Source organism: Maylandia zebra, linkage group LG11, assembly GCF_041146795.1.
Source record: "Maylandia zebra isolate NMK-2024a linkage group LG11, Mzebra_GT3a, whole genome shotgun sequence".
Taxonomy (NCBI): Eukaryota; Metazoa; Chordata; class Actinopteri; order Cichliformes; family Cichlidae; genus Maylandia; species Maylandia zebra.
In genome coordinates this window covers 3022341-3045671 of record NC_135177.1, presented here as the reverse complement: position 1 = coordinate 3045671, position 23331 = coordinate 3022341, and the positions used below count along the sequence as shown (strand labels likewise).

At 42.0% G+C, this 23331-nt stretch overlaps 1 protein-coding gene across 5 annotated transcripts in view; it reads left to right on the top strand.

Annotated features, from left to right (window-relative positions):
* cdk14 (cyclin dependent kinase 14) overlaps positions 1 to 23331 on the top strand; it is a 240196-nt gene that overhangs the window by 180219 nt on the left and 36646 nt on the right. For all 5 annotated transcript variants that reach the window (XM_004571298.3, XM_004571301.4, XM_004571302.4 and 2 more), the window contains one exon: positions 6289 to 6439. In XM_004571298.3, coding sequence (XP_004571355.1) covers positions 6289 to 6404 — 116 coding nt within the window. In that variant the 3' untranslated portion in view covers positions 6405 to 6439. The remainder of the gene's footprint in view (positions 1 to 6288; positions 6440 to 23331) is intronic.

The following is a 23331-nucleotide window of genomic DNA, read 5'->3' as shown; positions in this document are numbered from 1 at the left end:
TTAGTTAAATGCAAGAATATAGTATATATTTGTACACATTAGAACCATATAGTGCAGTATTCTATTAGTGCGGAATAGAAAATATCAATGACTGTGCAATAGAACAGCACATAATAGTAGGAAGGCTCTCAGTAGTGAATAGTACAGGATGTGATGAAGAGGAAAATGTCTGGTGGGGAGTGTGGGCGGTTAGTGAAGCTTGTCCAAAAAGCTCAGCTGCAGTTTGCACAGAACTTCTCTTTGACAGTGTGAGCCCGGGGTGCACAAAACCATACGCATGCCAACAAACCACAAGTCTCCTGACCTGATACGCCACCTTTGGTTCTTGGTCGCTGAAAGCTGGAAACCCAGCTCTCATTACCAGTGTCGGGTCAATTTCATACGCCAGTTGAAAGTGTTAGGTCAGTGTTGGTCCATCACAGATGCACAGAAATGCAAGTGGACAGAAAACGTAAAACATGAACCACACAGTGGTCGGACGCAGAGAACTTCAAAGATTCAGCCGAATTCAAGTCAGGTGTGATGTTAATTTAATGGACTGCGAGCACTGAGGAGTCTGCTGTGCTGAATGCTCAATTAAGTCATTAATTTGCTTGTTAATTAATTACACACTGTAGAAATATTAACAGTTACACAGATGCGATGATGCAGCGGTTAGCACCGTGTGTGTGTGTGTGCGTGTGCCCATTTCCCCTCTTCTGATGTGGCTTTGCTTCCATGATTACTGCAGGTCAGGGTGATTCAGGTGCAGGTGTGTGTTTATTACCTGTCTGTCACCTCTGTGTGTCTCTTACTTGTTGCCAAGGCTCTCTCTTGGAAGCCTCTGAAAAGTGGAAAAGGATGTTTTTGCCTTGCCTCTCATCCCGTTTTTTGGCTTTCTTCAGCTCACGTAGATCGTAGTCGTCTCTCTCTATGCCTGAAAAGAAGGCAGCTGTGTGGATGCCGATGAGACAGTAGGCCCAGTTGGACCTCTGCTGTCCACTGCCATACGCTGAGTTTGATTTTGCCCAGAGAGAGCGTGTCTCTGTAAAGAAGCCCCAGCTTTCGACGCATCTTCATTTTAGAAGCTCGTGTATTTTGGGCGCAGCAGTCAGCGGCTTTAGGCAAAGCTTCACAGTTAGGCTACGTTTCAATTAATCCTACAGAAATGCTTGAAAGTATGTCAGAGATGACTGCCTATCCATATTGTCTGACAAGCTACAGATACATGTGTAAATCCCTTACGCTGTAATTTATTAGTAGTGTGAAAAGCCTGCTCAGCAGACCTGAGTGTGCCACCACTGACGCGCTGCTTATTTTAATGACAGAACTGCATTTTTAATTCCCCCCGATTAGGATTTTTCAGTATTATTAATCCTGTTATCAGCACCCAGCAGGTTGTCGTGTCTGAAAAGAATCAGAAGGCAGCGGTCAGTGAGAGAGAGGAAAGAGATGCCTCGTTTTGATTTTTGTATGCTCGCTTTATCTCTCTCTTTTCGGCATGCAAGTGTGCCACAGGAGAAGCAGCGGCGCAAACTGAGGGAAGAATGGGAGTGAATTAAAAGAGTTTAGAAAATGAGGACAGGAGTGGATAAGCAGGAAAATGGTATCTCAGTATCGTGGGGGAAGGATGTGTCAAAATTATGCAAATGAAGAGTGAGTGTGAGATAAAGAAGTGGCTAATTACTCCAGCTGTGAGTATTTGGCTGCGACTGCAGCATAGTGATTGTGTTGTTTGGCAGAAACAGGAGCCAATGGGAACGGTCCGCCAGAAACATGCTGCACTGCCGTGTAGTTAAAATAAACCAAATGAAAGAGATCCTGACTTTTCTAATGACAAACACGCCAAAGGAAAGTCAAGGAAATGTCTCGTGTTCTCCCTGACGAACAATGTGTTTTCTATGGTCAACTGTGCGCTCTATTATCCTGTGTATTATGGATTTGTTCAGACAATACCCAGACAGATTACAGCGAACAATGAAAGAATTACTGAGACAATGGAGCTCCCGAGGTTGCTGTTAACTGTGCGGATTGCCTTGTGACATTTTTAATTTGATTTGAGTGAGAGTGTGTGGGTGTCTGGCAGTGCATGGAGAAAGTGCAAAGGCCTTTGGATAAGCAAAATACAAGTCCCCTCTCTCAGGGCTGGATGTGGAACAGACATTAAAGTACTGAGACACAGCAGTTGTCCTCCAGTTCCACTGCTCTCTTGGCAAAACTCTGCAACTATTTCAGAGTCAGAGATGAAGATGTGTTCTCCTCACAATGGACAGCGTCGATTCATTTCCCACCCCCAGAGGAATTTGGTTATAAATGCAGCTTTTTAATCTTATTGTTTTCCAGACAAGGAGCCAAAGGAGCTTCAAAGATAGAGGATCCCCACGCTGATTTACAAATTTTTAACCAAAAATGAAACATGCTAATGCTCTTCGACCAGTTTGAAAACCCTGACGCTGTTTGCTCTTCTTCTGTTTTCATCTCACATCCCCCCAAATTCCCTTGATGATTAATAATCATCTGCCTCGCTGTGCAGTTTAGGCTTCACAACTGCAAACAATGGTCACCGTTCCTTCTTCTGTTTGGACTGAATCCAGGGAAGGCATTCCTATTAAGTCCTTTGTATAGAAATGAGCTGTAATTCAGCTGAGGGCTCAACAGGGGTCAGTCCATCCATCCAATCTCTTCCACTTATCTAAAAGCCTGGAGTGGGTGGAGCCTATCCCAGCTCAGGGGTCAGTCAGTACAAGTAAATAAAGAGCTAAATGAACCCCCTACTTTTTGTAGCTTTCTTAAACACCGCATCGATAATGTGTCTGAAGCGAAAAAGGAAGACTTGGTCATTTCATGCTGATTGGTCAGTTAAGGTTTCGTGACATATTTCGGTGGCACTCCATTTCCAAGCGGTATCTGTTGTCTTCATCCACACAAGAAACTGCCTAGGAGACTTAAGGGAAGACTCGATCGTCACAGTGTAACACAACGTTTTTCAATTTCAGTGATACCAGTCTGTCCAGTCAGGATGTAAACACAGGCCAGTGGGAATCCATTTCACCTGCTTTGAAAGTGGACAACAATCAAAAAGAGGATGTTTTTGAGGTGGTGACCACTAGGGCTGCCACAAACGATTGTTTTGATAGTCGACTAGTCAGATCATCATCCATTGGACGTAAAACGTTCAGCTTCTTGCACCAGCAGCATCTGCTCTTATTTAACTATCATTATCTTACAGCTTTAAGTGTTTAAGTTAAGTGCTAACTAAAAATAAAGACAAGATGATAGTTTGTTAAATTTTAATGAAATTTGCAGATTGTGAAGTTTAATAAACTCCTTGCTATCTAAAATATAACAGGACACTGGAGTAAATTCTCGAGCATCTCACACTTCTGATAATCAGCTGTCTGCTTGACGTTTATTCAGCTGTGTAAAAACTATAACTTTAATCTCAGCCAAACCGATTTACTCAGGAACAAATAAAATACTAAAAAAAATATAACATTACATATTACAAATAACATTTTTAAGTGATCTAAGTGACTCATATATCATGTTTAACCTGAGCAGCGAAAGACGGCGGTGGGTTTGAAAACGATTTGCCGGGAGTCCGGTGTTCACACGGCTCTAGTGAGCCTTGCCCCCGGCTAGCTATCGAGCTGGTGGCTAACAGACGTCTCCGAGCGCTTTTGAAAATATGTGGTGTCTTGAGCAGATATAGGCTACGTCCACACGTACCCGGGTATTTTTGAAAACGCGGATTTTTCTACGCGTTTGCACCTTTCGTCCACACGTAAACGGCGTTTTCGGTCACTGAAAACGGAGATTTTTAAAAACTCCGGCCAGGGTGGATATTTTTGAAAATTCAGTTTTTGCATTTACGTGTGGACGAGAAAAACGCAGAAAACGCAGCGTCAAAGGTGTGCGCCGTTTTTGACGTCACACTGTGCGCCACGTTATTGTTTCGGTGAAATGAATTTCTACAATACTGTTACTGTTAATTCTACTCTCTGCAGTGTTTAAATGCTTACATACACACACAGTTACTGTCCCTCCACACATACGACTCGGTTCTGCTTCTATGCCCCATCCTTGTTTACTATTTCCCGCCGAGGCTTCTAGACTTCTGATTGGTCAACATTTCTACACGGTTAGGAATATATCGCCACCTGTTGCTTTGGCATGTTCATAGCAGCGTTTTCCTTCATTTCTGCCTTTACGTGTGGACGGGATTATTTTTTAAAACGAAAACAGAAAATCTCCGTTTTCAAAAATACCCGTGTACGTGTGGACGTAGTCATAAACAGCAGCAGATATTTGAGGTTTACACAGCTACATTCTCGCCTGAAAATATGTTAAACGTTTATTTTGTGACCCAGAAAGAATAATAAGAGTAATATTAAAACTAACTAGCTGCCGCCATTGTTGGAAACTGAGCTGGGCTGCGCTATGAGTTCTGGGACACAGCTTCTTCTTCTTCGGGGTTTAACGGCAGCTGGCATCCTTGTACATGCAGTGCTGCCATCTTCTGTGTCAGTCCGTTATTACACTCTTAAATCCTGCTACTTATTCCTGCGGCTTTTGTGATCTTACAAAGCTTCAAACGGCGCGTCGACTATTAAATCAGTCATCGACGATTTTGATAGTCGACGTAATCGTGACTAGTCGACTAATCGTGGCAGCCCTAGTGACCACAGACCGTTGCTCTCTCCAGCTTTGCATTCCGTTCATGTCCTGTTACTGTTGATAGCAGGAGGTCGTGCTTGCACCTAATTCAGGTTGCACAGGTCGTCCAGTTGTTCCAGGACTGCACATCCATCCATGACACCTCAAGTGGGTGTGCTGCGTCTAACATGCTAGTCCCAAGAGTGTGGCGGAGACACCAGGAGACAGACCTGCAGAGGGCCATAGAAGGCCAGCATCCTATGACCTGCTAAAGCCCCACAAAATAAGCCCCACAGGCTACTCATGTGCACTGTCAGAAACAGACTCCATGAGGGTGGCAGGTTCAATTCAATTTTATTTATATGGTGCTAAATCACAACAACAGTCGCCTCAAGGCGCTTTACATTGTACAGTAGATCCTACAATAATAGATACAGAGAAAAACCCAACAATCATATGAGCCCCTATGAGCAAGCACTTGGGCGACAGTGGGAAGGAAAAACTCCCTTTTAACAGGAAGAAACCTCCGGCAGAACCAGGCTCAGGGAGGGGCGGGGCCATCTGCTACGACCGGTTGGGGTGAGAGAAGGAAGACAGGATAAAGACATGCTGTGGAAGAGAGACAGAGATTAATAACAGGTATGATTCAATGCAGAGAGGTCCCAGATCTGGGACTTGTGCCCCTTCTGTTCACAGATGAGAGCAAGTTTACACTGAGCATACGTGACAGAATGAAGGAGTCTGGCGAAAAAGATTATGCTACCTGCGACCTCAACCAGAATGAGTGGTTTGGCAGTGGGTGACTGGTCTGAGAATACAAGTACTTGAAGAAGTTCTTAGACTAGCAGGACCCTGACTGCTGTTGGGCACCAGGATCCAGACCCATTGTCAGACCTTAAGCAGGCGCAGTGGACCCTGGGTTCTTCCGGGTGTAGGACAGTTTTTGCAATTATTGTTGAGCTATGTTGTTCGCAACAAATGACAGAGTGTATATCAGTAAACATATTCAACATTTTTGAGAGTTCTTGGATGTTTAGAAGATTACGCTACGCTGACAACTGCAAAGACAGGCTGAAGTAGAGCATTTTTCCAGTATTTAAAGATATTGGTATGGGTGCGCTACTGGCTCTAGTGGTATTTTAGAATGGTTTATTTTCTTTCTGCAGTGTCTATACTTCTCCACCCCAAAGTCAACAGTAAAACTTTCACACATTCAGCGCAACTCACACAATTGTGTCATTTTTTTACAACATTTATTAAAACCTTAAAGACCAGTGAGGACGTGTGTTTTAAAAGGCATTAGCTCAGTTAGCGAGGTTGCGAGTCTCTGCAAGTTGAAACTCATAGTGTATAGAAATGAACTCAAACTAACCAGTGGCATTAATTGTGGAACATATTTCTGACATTTGCTGAACTGATTGTGTTATCACTGGAATGGTCATTTTAAAACTGAAATGAGCTTTGCCACACGAAGCAATTTAAAGATCCAGTTCCTCCCGACACAAATATTAAAGCAGGGAAAACTGTTGCTGCAAATAAATATTCTAATATTCACTTTTTAATAAGCATCTCTATCTTCAACAACTCACTTGGAAATGTTCTTGCTGTCAGCCTACATACTTCTAATCCGCTCGCGTCCTCTTCCCCCTGCAGTGTCTTCTATCTTCACCGTACCAAATGTCAAGCTGCAGACAGAGAGCGGGGACAGCATACAGGTGTGTGCACGAAGGAACAGTCATGGAAAGGCATCCTCTGGCAGCAAACACTGACCTGAGGCAGCATCCTGCACACGACTGCCTGACAGGTACGCGCTCATTAGCAAACAGTATGCTGCAGCAGAAGCAGCATGAAGTAACACACTCTCAAAAGAATAACATGGAACATGCAGACAGAAGGTGAAACTTTAATGATATGGATATTTTCATGCGCTATATTGCTTGTGTAGTATGTGAAGTAGTACTTGTTTGTGTCGCATGTGAATTTGAGTAGTGTGTTCTCAAATCAAACACGGCCACTTGTTCTCTGACCACAACTGACGTTTGCAACACTTTACTGGGATTGTCGTGCTAGCTACGGCATTTTTTTGAATATCTGTGACTTGCTGTTCCTCTGAACACACATAATATTTAATCACGCTACACAGGTCAACACTCATAAACACAAAATCTGTAGTCTTACCTGAAATGCTTGAATGCGCTGTTAGCTAAGTAGCTTGGGTAAGGCATGCACAGCATCCCACAGGCCGCCGCTGCTTTGGGGATATGCTATGAAGTTAATATTTTCTAACAAGACATGTGGAACAAGTGCTTATGGTCGTGTTTTATCAGAGTTACATGTCTTTATATGATCAAATATGGTTTCAGTTTATTCTTTTGTGCATACAGTGTGGCCTTATAGAGGATAACTAGCTAAACAGTAGTAAACCATTTCTAAAACCTGGATGTTTACTCTCAGTTCATGCTTTGTTAATATATTCTGCATATTTATCTGTCCATATATATACATATGTATGTATCTTCGTTGTATATGTGACACATGCAAGGGCCTAATGTTGTTGGATCATTTCTTATAATTGATTTTACCAAGAGCTGATGTTGCAGTGGGATTTATTTTTCACTCATGCTCCTATTAGTGAGTCGAATCATATTTGTACATCTTTGGTTTTTTTATAAGACTAATCAGCCGATTTTCTCATAAATACAAGAAGAAAATCAAACAGTGATGTAATGGAAAAAGTTTATCTATTAGAACACAAAAATGTCAAACAACATGAAAGTCATTAGCTATTCCCTCGCACAGTTCTCTGTCTGACACTGATCTGCATCCTGCCGACCACCACGGCCTTTCTTTTAACACCGAAGCCATGAGATCTGTGCCGCCTGCACTAAAGCAGAGAATCCAGTAATAGATGGAGGAATGGCTTTGAGTGGGCGAAGAGGGTGTCCCATTCTTTAGAGATGGGGGTTCTCTTTCAGGGCTCAGATAAAGCGCCGCTATTTGCATGTAATAAGAGGTGCAGAGGCCAGGCATGGGGATAATAGTTGGCCTAATGATGGAGCAACACAGGGCCACAACAGTGCACTGTGGGCCAGATTAGATCTGTAATTGCTGACAGGTGCATATATGTAGCAGACGCAGCAGCTCCTCAACTAGTCGTCACCAACTTTCTCCAGTGTTTCATTTCTTGACGTTTCATCGAAAAAGGTTTGATACAAAGTAGATGTATTTACTATTCTAGGGATTTTGTGTGTGTGTGCCCTGATCTGGGGCTAATGGCTTTCTCTCTCTCGCTGTGTGTGTGCATGCGCGTGCACATGTGGAGGGTGGAAGTCACCCCACCGAGAGCGCTGTGTCCTCTCAGCTGCTGCATTTACATTGAAATCAGGCTCTTTGTCCAAGCAGGCCTAAAGCCTGGCAGGCTGGGAGAGCTGCACTGATAGCAGCCTAATCCCTGTGCACACATTCCCATTAATACGCTGACAAATTACACCAACACATGCACACGGCTTTTTATGCTTCCCCTCAAATGTAACTCATGCACCAGTATAACGCTACAATATAGCACTAAACAGCTGCACACTATAGAATATGATAGTGTTTACTGTCATTCTTTTTAATGGTGATTGTGAGTATCACTGTGCTGCTCTGGGCTTTCCAAACTGCTGTTTGTGAGAGCAAAGTGCAGGATGTCAGTACTTTGAAGTTTAGTGATTGTAAATGAATGACAGTGGTTCTGGTTAAATTTTTTTTTTTAAATTCTTACATTTGGGGGACTCACAAAGCATATAACAAAAGGATTAATTGAATAAAAAATCCATTCCAGGTTCCATGGTACACGGACGCGCCGGCTTTGCAAAACTGTTTGCAGATAGATAACGACGCTCCGTTAAAGAGCGCTAAAGGTAGATTAGGACACTTTGCTTTTTGGCTGTTTGTTCTTGGCTAGGCTAGCATACTAAAAGCCAAAGGCTGGGTGTCGGCACCCAAAACTGTTTGGATACAGGTGTGAATAAAAGTAAAATTTATCCAGCGAATTTAAATGTGATATGAAGTGGAGCCTTACAAGCATGACTTTCTTTACAGTTACACCTACTGTGTATCTGAGAGAGTGAGAACACTTCTGTTTACACAGATATACAGCATCAGCTGTTTAGTTTTTTAAGGTTGGCTACAATTAAATGGATTTTACATAATGGTTTCAGTTTTGCTTAATGTTGCACTTATACCACACAGCATACTGAGATGTACTCAAAGAATGAGCGTAAATTCTTGAATGTAATATGCACGTGAATATGTACGGACCTGCTCCTAAAGCCTTTCTGCTAAAATCAGAGGTAAAAGAGGTGAGGAGAAGGGAGACAGGGGAAGGGCAGCGCGATCGCGCGAATAAAGGCTAGATGGAAGCAGTGGCTTGCGGGAGCAAGGCTGGATTTCTTTTTGTTGAGGCAGCGTTGTATTATTTATAGGAGGTGGTGGAGGCAGGCCGCTTCAGACGGAGCAGAGCAAAGAAGGCGAGCAGCCCCCTTTCTCTTTTGTGGGTCTATTCCCAGTGGGCAGGCTTTGTGCTGGATGGCTGCCTTTGAGGAAACCCATGCAGCTATTGAGCTGAGAGTGAAGGCCGGACCCGACTCGCCCGTACTGAGACACAGCAGCGCTACAGCTCTACAATGTCTGTCACTGCTATGGCCGGGGAGCAAAAGAAAAGGATGGAGACAGAGTGACAGAGGATGGGGGAATAGTGGGAGTGTTTGATTTTGGCAGGGAGGGAAGAAAGAAATGGTGTTTTTGTGGGAAAGGAGAAAAGCTGAAAGTGATAGAAGGGCAGAAAAATGGAGGCGGGGTGGAGAAGAGAAGAAATAAGGGAAAGGTCTCCTTTACAGTACTGCAATACATTCATCTATGTTTATTCATGATTCTGCATTATTCACGAGATTAGCTGATGCAACTTGGAGCCGAGCGTAGGCAACGGCTCCCCCCATCAATCCGCTCGGTGACCACACAGTTCAACTCCGAGTCCCAACAAGTGGGAGACAGCTGCCCTGTCTCTGAGCTTCAACACACTTCACTTTAGGCGAGGGTATGTGAAGAATTGGATGCAGCATGCGCACAGTCAGAATACATAACAAAGCATGAAACATTGATTCAATCAGGGAGCGAAAAGCAACATGAAAGAGGTCAATTCAACGGCTCGGTGCCTCAGTCCAAACAAGAACTTAGTTGGTCTTATTGTGAAGACAAATCAGCCGAGGTTTGTAGCGTCGTTCCAGTTTCACATTAAGATAGAATGATTTAATCGAATTTAAAGCTGATTCATTTCATTACTCAACAATTATCTCGACAACTGCACGTAATGCGAAATAGGTGGATCATACTTGGAGACCCACAGCGTCTTTCAGCTCATTGTTTTGGTTTTACAGCTGAGCAGCAGCACCTTACTGTTCAAACTGAGAAAAAATGAAAATAGAGTTTAACCGCTGCATTTTCCAACTGGTGGAGACCAAAAAAGTGCTACAAGAGGTTGAATGTGGAGCTTTTAGTTAAAGCTAAACAAACGTTTAGCTTGTGGCTTTTTATCAAGGTACAATAATACTATAATAGTTCTTTAAAAGGCCGTATTGGCGTCATCGTTGTCCCAAAAAATTGTAAATGGTTTTATATTTTTTCTGTTTTTCCAAATCGGAAGCTACATCCGAGTTCATAGCAGAAGCTGAGGTTACCTTGCATCTGATCTGCTTCTCAAATGATTTCAAATGGCTAACTGACTTGTCAGCATCAGTAGTTTTAAATTAAAAAATTTTAACACATTTAATGCATCTGGAGTGCAGAATCACTCAAAATCCCTGAAATGTTTCTGCAACGCATTTCGGGCAGTTTATCCAAGTAGAGTTACCTTCGCACATGTGCCAATGGGGAGCTGATCTGGTATCGAGCAGCTGAACCAATCAGCTCAGTGTGGAAGATGATAAACGCACATTTGAGTATTAAAAAAATAACAAGACAGAACAGTCGACCAACATAAAGTATTTTGCACATTGTGCAAGAAGGAATTTTCTTTTCACCGAAGCACTTCCAGCTTAAAATATCAAATTATTATCACATATTATATATTAGTGTATACTTACCTATTAGTATATAGGTTTTTTAAAAAGTTGTATTTCACAGGAGAGAAGCTGTGCTAAAAGATTGAAGAAAACTATTCAAATTCTCTCTGAATTTAAGCATTGAACATTCTTTGTGTTTATTCTCCATTTGCTTCATTATATTCCATGAATGTCAGTTACAAGCTTAAATATAACGTTGAAACAATCTAATTGCAACCAGGCTATCGATCAAGTAATTGTGATTAATTACAGAAAATTGTGAGATTAATTAATTAATTTTTTTAACCTATTGACAGCACTAAAAATACCACTTATTTAGTCTTTTCACAGTACAGTTGATTATGCTGCGCTGTAGACACTCGCACAGACGTCTGAGTAGTCAGTCCTGTTATGCCTTTTAGAAGTCAGCTGTGTGGTTGGTGCAATATAAATTCTCATCTGGGTGGTGACAACAACTGGTAGGTGTACAGAGGTTGGCATCGCCCTCACACTCTGATGATATTTACCTCGGATCAGAGCGGAATCCCAGACACGGAAGTCATAAGTCATAAAGAAATGTTTCCACCTCTGTGTCGGTGTTTAGTCATCGTCACAGGGAGACCTCCGAAATGAAGACAAGCGGACCAAAAGAAACAAAAGTTCTTGCATTTAGTTCCTACTACCTGTATCTCAGATATGCAGTGTCTGTGGGAGGTTCAGTGGAAAACTGCAGAAAACCAGAAGTCGTGGCTACTAGACAATCAATGTCATTACAGCTCAGTGCTGAACTAAAGGAATAACCAGTATAACCACATGTAAGGGTTCATTCATATCGCTGAGATGTGCTGGACAATTGAAGTCGTGTTGATGAGTGCTGTTCTCTGCTCTTCTGCCGGTCACCTGGCCAGACTTCACACAACGCAGCAGTCTTTGTACGCTGCGTCTGTGCGGTGAGCCATCACAGGTCGGCGACAGGACACTCTGGCCCTGGAGCATCACTGTGTCACTTTGAAGATAACAGCTGCAGGCAAAGCCGGACTTTAGTGTCCAAAATGTAGAGGTGCCAGCTATTTATCTCACTGCATACACACACACGCTCGCTCTAGCCTAAGGTATCATCTCCGAGACCGTGCCGCGTGCCTTTTTTGGGGAAGAGGATAAAAATGCAGGAAACCTTCATAGATGTACAGACATTTCACTTGAAAGTAAAAGCACTATTTGTCCCCTGGTGTGATCCTACCATGATGTCTGTCTACTAAAGCCATCACTGTCCAAAACGTACAAAGTCAACAGGACAGAAAGAGAATATTTTTGGGTCTGTAGCAGGAAGAAATAGATTTGTGCTGTCCACAAAACGACCTGTCAGAAAGTTTTTCTAGGTAGAGGACAAAGTGATTTAAAGTGTATTCCTGCTGTGAGCCTGAGGGGGGGAAATAGGAGGTGCGGGGAGGAAGGATAACCAGAGGCATAGCCTTGAGAAATGGAGAGCCTTCAGTCAAATCAGCCTAGTTTTAGTCTCCCACTGCTTCTTATAACCATACAGGTTCAATGCCTGCCAGTAATGTGGGCTTTCATTTCATCCTCTCCTCGTGGAAAAAGCATTGTGGAGGCTCTGCAGCTCTGCACTACTTGTTCCAATGTGTTTGCACTCACTTCCCCGTGCTGTTGATTTCATATAATACCATCTCCCCTCTGCTTTTATGACCTGTTAACATGTCCTTAAACCCAAGGCTCTTCAGTCTCTCAGGATTGATCATAACTGCGTGCAGTTAAATCAAAGTGTGGCGCTCCTGTGTTTTCTTCATGTTGCCATCTTACCACTGTGCGGCTGGAGGTAAAAACAATGGTGTGTGTACATGTAAATATCACTTCAAACATTTCAACCAAAGATGGTTTTGATGACACCGTGAGAAATTGAGGCTACTGAATATTTATGTAGCACTTTTTTCTGTTTTGCCCTTGGTAGATGGTTTCTGAGGATCCGTCTCATAGCCAGGGGTATGTACAGAGGGGGGTACGCATCTGTATTCAGGTGACGCCTCGTGTAGACTGCACATGAAAATCAGATCCACTGTTTTCTTCACCAGTTCTCCTTGTTCTCTGTGCCCCAGCAGTATGACTGTAGTCAACCTAACCCTAACGATAAGTTCAAAAAGTTGGTTTTGGTGGGTTTGTTGTTGATCAGTAAGGCATACATGTAATCAGCCTGTCTGATGAGTTTTTTCTGTTTTTTAATAGAAACAGAAAAAGGTTTAAATATCCTTTCTCCCTTTTTGTGCAATTCATGTGCAAGACAGATGTGCAGAGGCTATGGTTGTTGGGCACTGTTATCCTTTTATAATAGACTAGAGCATATGTTCAGTCTGTTGTTATGCTCTTCCACAGCATGTCTTCATCCTGTCTTCCTTCTCTCACCCCAACCAGTCGCAGCAGATGGCCCCGCCCCTCCCTGAGCCTGGTTCTGTGGGAGGTTTCTTCCTGTTAAAAGGGAGTTTTTCCTTCCCACTGTTGCCAAAGTGCTTGCTGATAGGGGGTCATATGATTGTTGGGTTTTTCTCTGTATGTATTATTGTAGGGTCTACTGTGCAATATAAAGCACCTTGAGGCGACTGTTGTTGTGATTTAGCGCTGTGTAAATAAAGTTGAATTGAATTGTTATGTTATAGTGTCCATTGAGTTACCCAGACTAGCTATAAAACTTGGGCTTCATATTTTGAAGCTTCAACATCAACATTTTGGCTGAGTTGATTTATTCATTTTTTTATTTATTGGGTGAGTGTTGACAGAAAATGAAGGGGTGTAGAGAAGGATAGAGTAGGATCATGTTAACAACTGACCAAAATTTGGCTTCCGTCCACGTTATGGTTCTTAGAAGTGTTGTGCGATATGGAGCTCTTCAAAACCATGTCTCTTACTGCCGTTGTTTGCACTGACAACATATAGGCATGAGTGGAATGAAATATGAGGGATTTTAAATATCACGTTACTTCTGACGTCTTCTTCGATGTCAGATGAGGTCAAACTTTCATAAAATGTCTTTTATCTTTATGCTTGATATCCTCCTGCCTTTTTATTGGCAACATTTTAGAAATGACACTGGGATGCAGGGACTTTAAATGTCACATTGTCGTTTGCATCCAAATATCATGTCACTTGACTTCATTTCAAGAATTGTAAAGAGAAAGAGAAAGAGCTGGCTATTTAGGTAGAGAGAGAAAAACGGTGCCATCACATGCCACCATTATCGCAGAAATGTATCATGATGATATCAATCATTAGCCAATAGGGACATAATACTAATACCGTACACTGTACATATATATTTTGCATCGATTTTTGCACCTATTACGTCTCTGTAAACAAACATTACTAAATGAATTTAATAATGTGTATTAATGTATGTTCTGCTGGTGTAATTACACTCTTTGATCATATCCAATCGCTTTTTAGATTCAAAAACTGCATTTTAGCACATATTCACCTTTCTTTTTTCAACAACAAATGAGAACCTGATATGTCAAAATAATAGGACAGAAGTTTAATGAATGTTTTGCAGAGGCACCAAAGAAGTACCCTTTTCATTTCAGCAAAAAAAGGTGCATCTTTCCATGTCTCAGTTTTTTTCCCCGTCTCCTCCTCTTCCCCCGACCATATGGCTTCTCCTAATGAGCGTTGCACATGTACCTCCTTCCTTTTTTGCCTCTCCAAAAAGAAAAGAAAAAGCAATTCCTTCTTATGTGGTGAAGCCAACAGCTCTTCTACAGCAGCAGATCTGGAGCTGCTCGTCTCAGCTGAGCGAATTAGAGTCAAATAAAGCATGCTAATGAATTTAACTTTGTCAGTCTGCCATTTGAAACACCGTGGAATAATGAGCTGAGCTCAGACTCATACAAACAGGAACTACACAAATTTTTATGCGCATACTTTTTGTAAGTTGCCTCTGTCTTTTCATCACAACCTTTGATTACAGTGGCACACTTTCTGAGTGGAAATAATCAGTTTTTGTCATCAGAATTTAGTCAGTTCGTTTATTTGGAATGACTCCGGTTTGTAGAGTTTATGACTGTTGGCTTCAGTTCAGTTGGGTGCATGGCATTCACTACAAACCTAAAGTGGAACTTCAAGCTAGTGAGGGTCTGTAAATATTGCACTCATCAAAGAATAACACCAAAAACATACTAAAATTTAATTTAGGGAGTGTAACAGAGTTACAGCCCTTTCCCCGGCCAGAACCAGCTCTGGTCCAGTTTCAATACAAAAACATACCTCATCTCCAGGTTCATAACAGGACCATCTTTATACTCTCTTTGCATTAAACCCAGACGTGATCTGACACTAAACATGGTCTGGCATCTTCAAACAGGCAATCTGGTCTGGTTTTGCTATTTGGGTATTATCATATCCATTTGAAATAAAGTGTAATATTTATAAAGGAGGTTACTGGGGTTAATGACAGCTATTTGAAGCACTCAACCGTCAACCATCAAGTCCCGAGTTTGAATCGAGACTTATGCCTATAGTCTGATTTAGGCCTCAGAAGCTTTCTGGTTAAGTTTAGAAAAGATGCTGGTTGTCATGGTGTCACCTTTTGTTTAGTAACTGGCTAATTTCTTGGTGGTTTGCAACTTGACAGGCCTAAAGATACACTGCTTCATCATTATTTTTGGATACTAATGATACTAGTCATAATTTACAAGAAGAAGTCACCTCCTGCAGCCGTCATAGAGATTGCAGGTATAAAGCAGTTTAGCACTGACTTCACTTTTCAGAACAGGGAGCTACTTTCAGCTTGCTTAATAAAAGTTTGTGGTTAAACGTAAATCCACAAGTTATGTATCAAATTGCCAGATATTTTCTTTCCAGTTTCATATTTCACTACAAGATTTTACAAGTATACAGATACTGTAATCAAGAATTGCTTTAAAACTAAATTTGCCTCTGTTTGCCCGCTATTGAATTTATAATTCACTCGATGTCTTGACGAAATGCTTGAAGTAACAAACCTCAGCGACCCAAAACATGTTGTGTTTTTAGCTTTGCGCTGGTGCCATACCTTGGAGCACTCATCAGGTGTTTTTGTACATTGTACGAAAAGAATTTATTGCACATGACAGTTAACAATTTGAAATGGGAAATATAGCCTTAATTTACTCCTGGAACATGCAGAATTCAAATTCCAAACTTTGGCCATCACTTTGTTCATACAGACTGAAATGCATATCCACATGCATGCACACATGAGGATTATGAGCAAGTCTATGCTGGTTGTCCAAAGAACATTTTTTGCACAAATGTGATTTTCCCTCCAAAACTTGTCCATCATCTATTTCCCAAAACTGGAAATATTTAAAAGCAGCTTGGAGAGGAAGTATTTTGTGGTCAGTAAAGCTTTTGTCCAGTGGCTTCGACTGAACGCTGTGCTTTTGAGGGTTGAGGCACATAATCAGACATGAACTATGTTAGCCAAAGTAGAAAAGTAGGGGGCAGAGTTCTTAGGAACTTCACACAGAAGAAGAACAGAGAGCCCTGGAACAGTCGTCCTCACCGAGCCCCGATCAGAGCTTCAGGGCCTCAATCTCGAATTACATGAAGAAAGAGAAGCCACTGAGACACTAAAACCACAGACGAGCTGTGGAAACCTCTCCGAAATACTGAACAAACCACTTGCCAAGTATTGATTGGCCTTGTCTTAAAGAGTCTATGGTATCGTTTTTCTTCATTGCTTCAAAATTTTACACAGTTCAGCAACTTGGGTTCATATAAGCTAATATTATAAACATATATCAGATGTCTTGTTTGGTACAAGGAGTGTAAAAAGATTGTGTGAATCAGTCCATAAAAAGAAAGGAAATAAAGACATCTAATATCAGTTTGCCAAAGCTTCCATTCAAGGCTGATACATGCAGAAATATCACTGAATCAAAGTTCAGTTGCAGTTTCCTGGATCTCAAAATATATTTCAAAATAGTAATACTTGGATTTCATTACTGGGACACTCTACATTTCAGGCTGTTTCTTAATGTAGGGGGAAAATGAGGGGCCATTTCCTGGTGAGGCTTCTGGCCTGTCCCGCTGCCTTTGGCCTTGCAACATATCAACTTTTCAATTTAAACCTTTTGCAAGCTGCCGAGTTGTTGTTTTCTTTGTTGCCTGATTGCCAAGACTCAGGATAACAATGTAATACAAACAGAAATTACATATGTGTGGTTATTGTTGGGGCGTCAGGTCACATGTCAGGTAAATGCATGTGAGAATGATGCATTTATGGTAGCACAATTGATGTTCCTTGGAACAGGTGACCTTGTGAGATCTAAAAGAAAGTGTCACAGTGTTCAGTACAAACAGGTGTTAAGTCAGCGTTGGACCAATGTGTAGGGTCGTCCACTTCAAGCTTTCTGGAGGACTCAACGGGAGCACATTTGCATAGGTTGAAACCCCTCTCCTCAGACTCTGCGTAGACAGTTAACTATGCAAACAGATACAACAGCTGTACTTTAGCATTAGCATTAAGCATCAAGCCTATCCTATTGGAATGTCTACTTTTGGGGATCTTTTTTTAGTATTACTAAACAATCAGGCAACAAAGAAAATAGTCATTCTGTCACTTATCGAAAACGGTTCATATTATTTTCAAAAAGGTTGTGCTTTTTGTTGAAACATAAAGTTATAGTTCAGAGCTTTATGATAACTTAGACCTCTGAGGGTTAACTTTGCTCCTGTGGTCTGAGGTTATTGCATACAAACTGCACTGTTGCTCATAGCATTTTTATGTAGCTTAAGGCTTTCAACTGTGCCACAGTCCTCATCAGCAAGCTAACTTGCTCATTGCTGTAGTTTATGTTTCAACAGCCTTGAATCAAATCTCAGGGCTTATTTTATTTTATTTCTGATTCAGCATAACTATACATGTTTTATTACTCTGAATTTGCAGTTGGGACTTTCCCGTGATGGACTCATTTTTCTTTTCCACTCTGACGTGAATAAAAATGTGTGGGGAGCTCTGAAAAAGTTTAGGCATACTTTGGTATAAAATGGACACATGTAATGACATTTCAGCACAAAGAAATTGGCGCTTTAGTCGAAAAAAAAAGCAGAGTCATTCTTCAATGTGTCTTGCTGGTTGCTGGCTCTAGTATGAGGGTCTTGTGAGTGCTGGACAGCACCGGAGCGTTTTTCCCACTGAACCGAGGCAGGAAGTCAGCAGGAGACTGACTTGATTCGAATTGGACACGACTCACAAATTATACACTCGCAGGGGAGTCTCCATGTTAACAGCACACTGCAGCCCTGTATATGAGCAAATGGCTTGGAAACACTGGGCCCAGTATACGTGAGCCCACACTGCAGGGGAAGAGAGCTGCAAGAAATGAATGCCGGCGCATGGAAGGGGGGAGTGTTAAGGGAGAAGCGGGAGGAAAGTTTCCCTGCCATTCGGCCTGTTTAGAGAAACTGTAAGGAAATATTATGATTATTAAGAGCCTTTTGAAGTTGCATCGAGTTGACCTGCCCCCGCAGTGAGATAAGTGTACCTATTCTGCTGGCAGGATCGGTCAGCCTTCACTTTCTGACATGTTGATGAAAATTAAACTTTGGATCTGTGAAAGGCATGTTTTTAATCATTAAGGCCACGTGTCTGGTCGACCTCAAGAAGCTTTAAGCAAAATAAATAATGTGAACCAGTGCACGTTTCCATCAGCTACTTGCCGTCCTCTGTTTACTCCAAAGGACCATGGCATTCAGCGCTGGCCTCGAGTTGCCCTTTCAGTGTAACATGTTCTTACCCAAACCCGCCTCCCAGCATGGGCGCCTAACTATCGGCTCCAGGAGCAGCCTGACATTGCAGAGCTTTATCGTGGCCGTGCAGCGCTGTGGTGCTGGCTGGTATAACGCACGCTGTGTCTGGCTGGCTCTGCTGCTGCAACACATTCCTTCCAAAAGGAAGGAACGCATTCCTCCCTCATCGCTCTGCTCTCCTTCTTCTTGAAATCTCTCCATTGTAATCACTAGCTTGCCTCATAAATGATTTTGAGATACTTTAGGAAACTTTAGACTAACTACTGCTGTTTGTCAAGATGTCATTTCAGGCTATAATCGAAAGAACATTGGTATCTCCGTCTGCAGGAAATTTGTATTATATTTGGCAATAAGTTTGATTCCGAGGCCTCCTCAGCCTTCCACTTGCATATGCATATGAAAAGCATAAGGTGGGGAGACAAGGTGATAGGAGGAGTTGAGTTGGAGGTGGGTTGCAAAACAGCTTGCATATGGGCAGCAGCAAAGGTGGGCAGGGAAAGGCAGCTTAAAGATAGCAGAATTGGAAGTGAGAGTGGTTTAATTTGATGCAAACCACATCATTTTTAAATTTCTTGTTTATTTACAGTTTCATGACCTTCATGCTCTCTTTTTACTGCAAGTTTATGGGGAACTTGTTGCTCTCTGCAGACTTGCTCAGCAACAACTGAGCCAAAACATTAACACTGATAGTTGTGATGGACATTGTTAATATAACCTTTAACGTTAATAACCTAAATGTAACAAGCATGTTATTTATTGCTGTCTGTTTTGATATGATTCTACATTATGTGTCCTCATGCAAGCCAGACTGAAAGGATCAGCTCACCTTTATTGCAAAACCTCATTCTTTGTTTTCCTCCTTGGCCTTAGTCATGTGTAGTCATGCAGATGGTTTTGATTTCATTTCCCAGAGTTCTAAGAAATCGGCCTCTGCACTCTGCACCCCAATAAATTCCTGTGTAGTGACACTAATGTCTAATAAAATGGGTTGTTCAAAGAATATGTTTCAAGAGAATGTAATATTTTCAGTGTGTCTAAAATGGTTTAACCCTGTTTTGGGACCAAGTCATCATAGATACATAGTAACTCTAACCCTAACACCATGTTTTGAAGAAAACTAAAATGACTTTGTGAAAAAATATAAATGACAGTCATTAGATTTAAAGTTATCGTCACCACAGCAGGTGGGAATGAGGTGGGAATCTATAGGAGCTTCAAATTGATATTGCAGGTGTATTTACTAAAAACCTGGATGAATTTGAATGTCAGTGGCCTTGACCACGAGCTTAGAGTAAGTTTTATCAAAATCTTGAGAATGTGATGACTTGAGAACAAGATAATCATAGGTGTGTCTGTGCTACGGGTGGTTGCAGTCATTGGGTGTTTGTGGTCCATATTACCTATTTGGGCAAGCGTGCCTACCATGACCTCCATGAGAGCCCACGCAGTTCTGTCCGTTGGGGAAAGTATCTATCGTGGAATCAAGCTCTGCTCCACAAGCGTTTGGACTGTAGGTCTCAGATTGTGTTGTTGGGTCAGGTCTCCTCTACTTAACTTGAAAGTTGAGCCAATCTGTATAATCTGTGAGCATCTTAAGGAATCCATCCAGCTTAACTGCCCTGTCAGTCGCAGTGTTGTTACAACATATCTCTGAGATTTATGAGGAAAAAAAGTTTCAGGGCACCAAAGAAGCCAAGTGCGAAATAGTGTACTATATATTAACACATAGAGTCATAGTCACATAGACTATGCTAATTGCTACCATGATGGATTCAAATATGTTCTATACTGCAGCTTTCTGTTAAGCAGCCCTGTGGTCTGCGTGGGTTTAGTACAGAGTTTTCCTGGCAAAGACTCCCTCTGCCTGATTCTTTCTGGGCTAAATAGAAGCCAGCACCTCCCCGTGGCCCTCTCCATGTCTTCCCATGCCCCAGCCAGTCTGCCCTGTAATGGGTTCACTCTCCCATACAATCCTTTCACTCCTCAATGCACTGAATATCCTTTTTGCTGCCTTTCTCTTTGACCGACAGCCCCCTCCGAACCCACCACCCCAATCCCCTCCCAACCCCCACTCACCCCTCTCTCTATCCCTTTAGGAGTGTGTCCATGAGTTTAAAAGAAAAGGAGGGGGGGGGGGGGGGGGGGGGGTGATGTGTTTCTCAGCGGCCAGTCTTGTCTGATGCGGTGAGGCTATCTCTCTCCCACGGAGAACATGTTATGTTGGACTTTGTCTCGGTGAGCTTCATACTGAGCCCTTTGCTCTTCTACCAGAGGCTGAACTGGGTTATAAAGTTATACCTGCTTTTGACTTGAGAGTGTGAGCGCCTTTGAACGCTAACATGTGTAAACTTTGCAAGACATAGTTCCCACTCTGTCAGTTCTGACATGTTCTAAACAAAGCAACAAAACAGCAGAGCTACACTTTTTAGGCTTTATACATTCCAGAATCCTTCCTGCGTATTTATGCTTTGCACTTCTTCCCCCTGTTGGCAAAACTATGAAACATTTTGTCATTTTGAAAGAGCTTATCCTTTCTTCTGCACCATTCCTCTGCCTAATGTATGCATGTGACTGGGTGAAATGGTTGAACACAGCACGGTGAGCTACAGAAAGAAGACGGAGGATTGCAAGGAAGCTGTTGCATTATTCATCGTGTTGGATAAGGTTTAATTAAAAGTGCTGCTTGGCATTGTGAGGGGAATGAATGTGTGTTTTGCCTCGCCTGTCGCTGCCTCATTCACGTTCTCCATGCTCGACTTATCAAAGCAGCCCCTTGGTCCCTCCCTTTTTTGCCAGTAGAAGTTAGCATAATGCCGCAGCCCCGAACCTTGTGATTACTGGGAGAGAGTACGGGCGGCACAGAGCTTCACTGCAGCAAGTGCTGGCTTTGTAAAGAATTCCTCTGGTAAAAATGGAGAATAGAGCAGGATGTTTTGGTGTGCCCATGGCGTGCTTCTCTCTAAGAAACCAGAGTATTGATATTTGCATTTGGATAATATATCGGCATGTTTGTTTCTGTACAGTTTAAGAGCCTGTGAATCTGCGGATTACTCAGTATGTGCCCACAACCCTCCGTGCAGGTTTCCATCTTAATCGTAGTTGTATTCATGCTACTTTCATGAGTAAAGGGTTTTTGGCATCCACGGCTAACAGAGGTGAACTCTTGGCCTGCCCCCAACTACACACACCAAACACATGCCTGCAGTACACCTTCCAACCGACCACTGTCAAGGCTGGAGACAGTTTTTTGAGAATTTTCAAAGAATCTTCCGCTATCGAGGTAAAAACAGTTACATGCTTACCTCATTATTACCAAAGCAGAGTTGTTTCTGTTCTGGTGCGTGAACCAAGATTTGAACTGTTTCCACCAATGAGAAAAAAAATGTGATGGTCAAAAGGTGGTTCTACCTTGGGCATTGCAAAATGGTTATATCTGAAGCACAAACCAGGAAATCTCGAATATAATCATCATCATCGGTCCAGAGTTTCACCGTTATTTTTTATTTCATTTTCATTTTTTTATTTACTTTCACACATGGTACAGCAGTAATTCATTTCCTATTCACAACCTTCCTTTCAATTAAAGTAACACTGTTTCCAACCAACAGGAGCCAAAGACTGTTAGCAATAACCTCCTCACAGCAATGTCTTTAAAACAAGATGGTGGAAATTGGTGATTTGTTCTGTTTCAGTGTTTTTTTAACTGATTTTTTTATGTACGTTTTTAAAAGTGGACCTGGAAAACTGTGGATACTGCACTCATAAACAGGCAAGCACCCACAGAAGAAAATGTCATTATATATAGGGGACTAGGGCTGGGCCATATTATACCGTTCACGGTAATACCGGTATAATGTTAGGCAACGATAGGAAAATGAAATATCGCGATAGAATGGGAGTAAAACGCGCATGCGCAGTGCCTTTGTTTTCATACGCACATGGCCGATTGTTGAGTGAAACAGATGATCCAGAATTGGTTTGTAAAAATGGTGCAACTTCCGTGATGTGGAACTGGTTTGGTGTTTGTCCATCAGATACACAACAAAGCACATTTTTTTGCAGAACATGCAAGCGGCCGTTGTTATTGTCATATTTGTCGGACTAAGATGCTCTTAAATCTGGGAGTAATCTGGGTCCTAAACTCGGTATGCTTCAGGTCAAACAACACTGCAGCATCACTTAGAGTTAAAAACTGTCTAAATTCTTTCATCTTTAATAAAACGATCAGCATTGCTGCTTTACGAGGTGTAACTATAAAGTTTAACTTCCAGGCATCCATGAAAACAAAAGTTATTACATTTAACGGAGTTAGAAGTTAGCAGGAAGCTAGCGGAAGTTAGCTCGCTAGTTTCGCTAGTTACCTAAGCATGATATAGCATGTTCTGACTGAGAGATTTCTGAAAAAAATCAAACGTACAGCTCTGCTATCACTTGCAACATAAATGAAGACAGGAAACTAAACAGCAGTGACGTTTGTAGGGTTACTGAAGTTGGGCTAGCTGGTATATAATGATGTGCTACGTGATCGCTAGCGACACAGCTATGTTAGCATAACATAAACAGTGAAGCTGGAGGACGAACACTAACACTTTTCCACTTATAAAAGTTAACGTGAAGGTTCCTCATGGTTAGAGACAAATGCAATCGCATGGCAGGATGCTGTAAACGGACCAAACTTCAGTCAGGAGAACAACTGAGATAATCCATCCACAATACGAGGTTAGTCATTAATATACTGCAACAACATGGGAATAGAGCAGCTGCCAGAGAATTCAACATTAAGGAATCAATGGTACAGAAGTGGAGGAAGCAAGAAGAATGA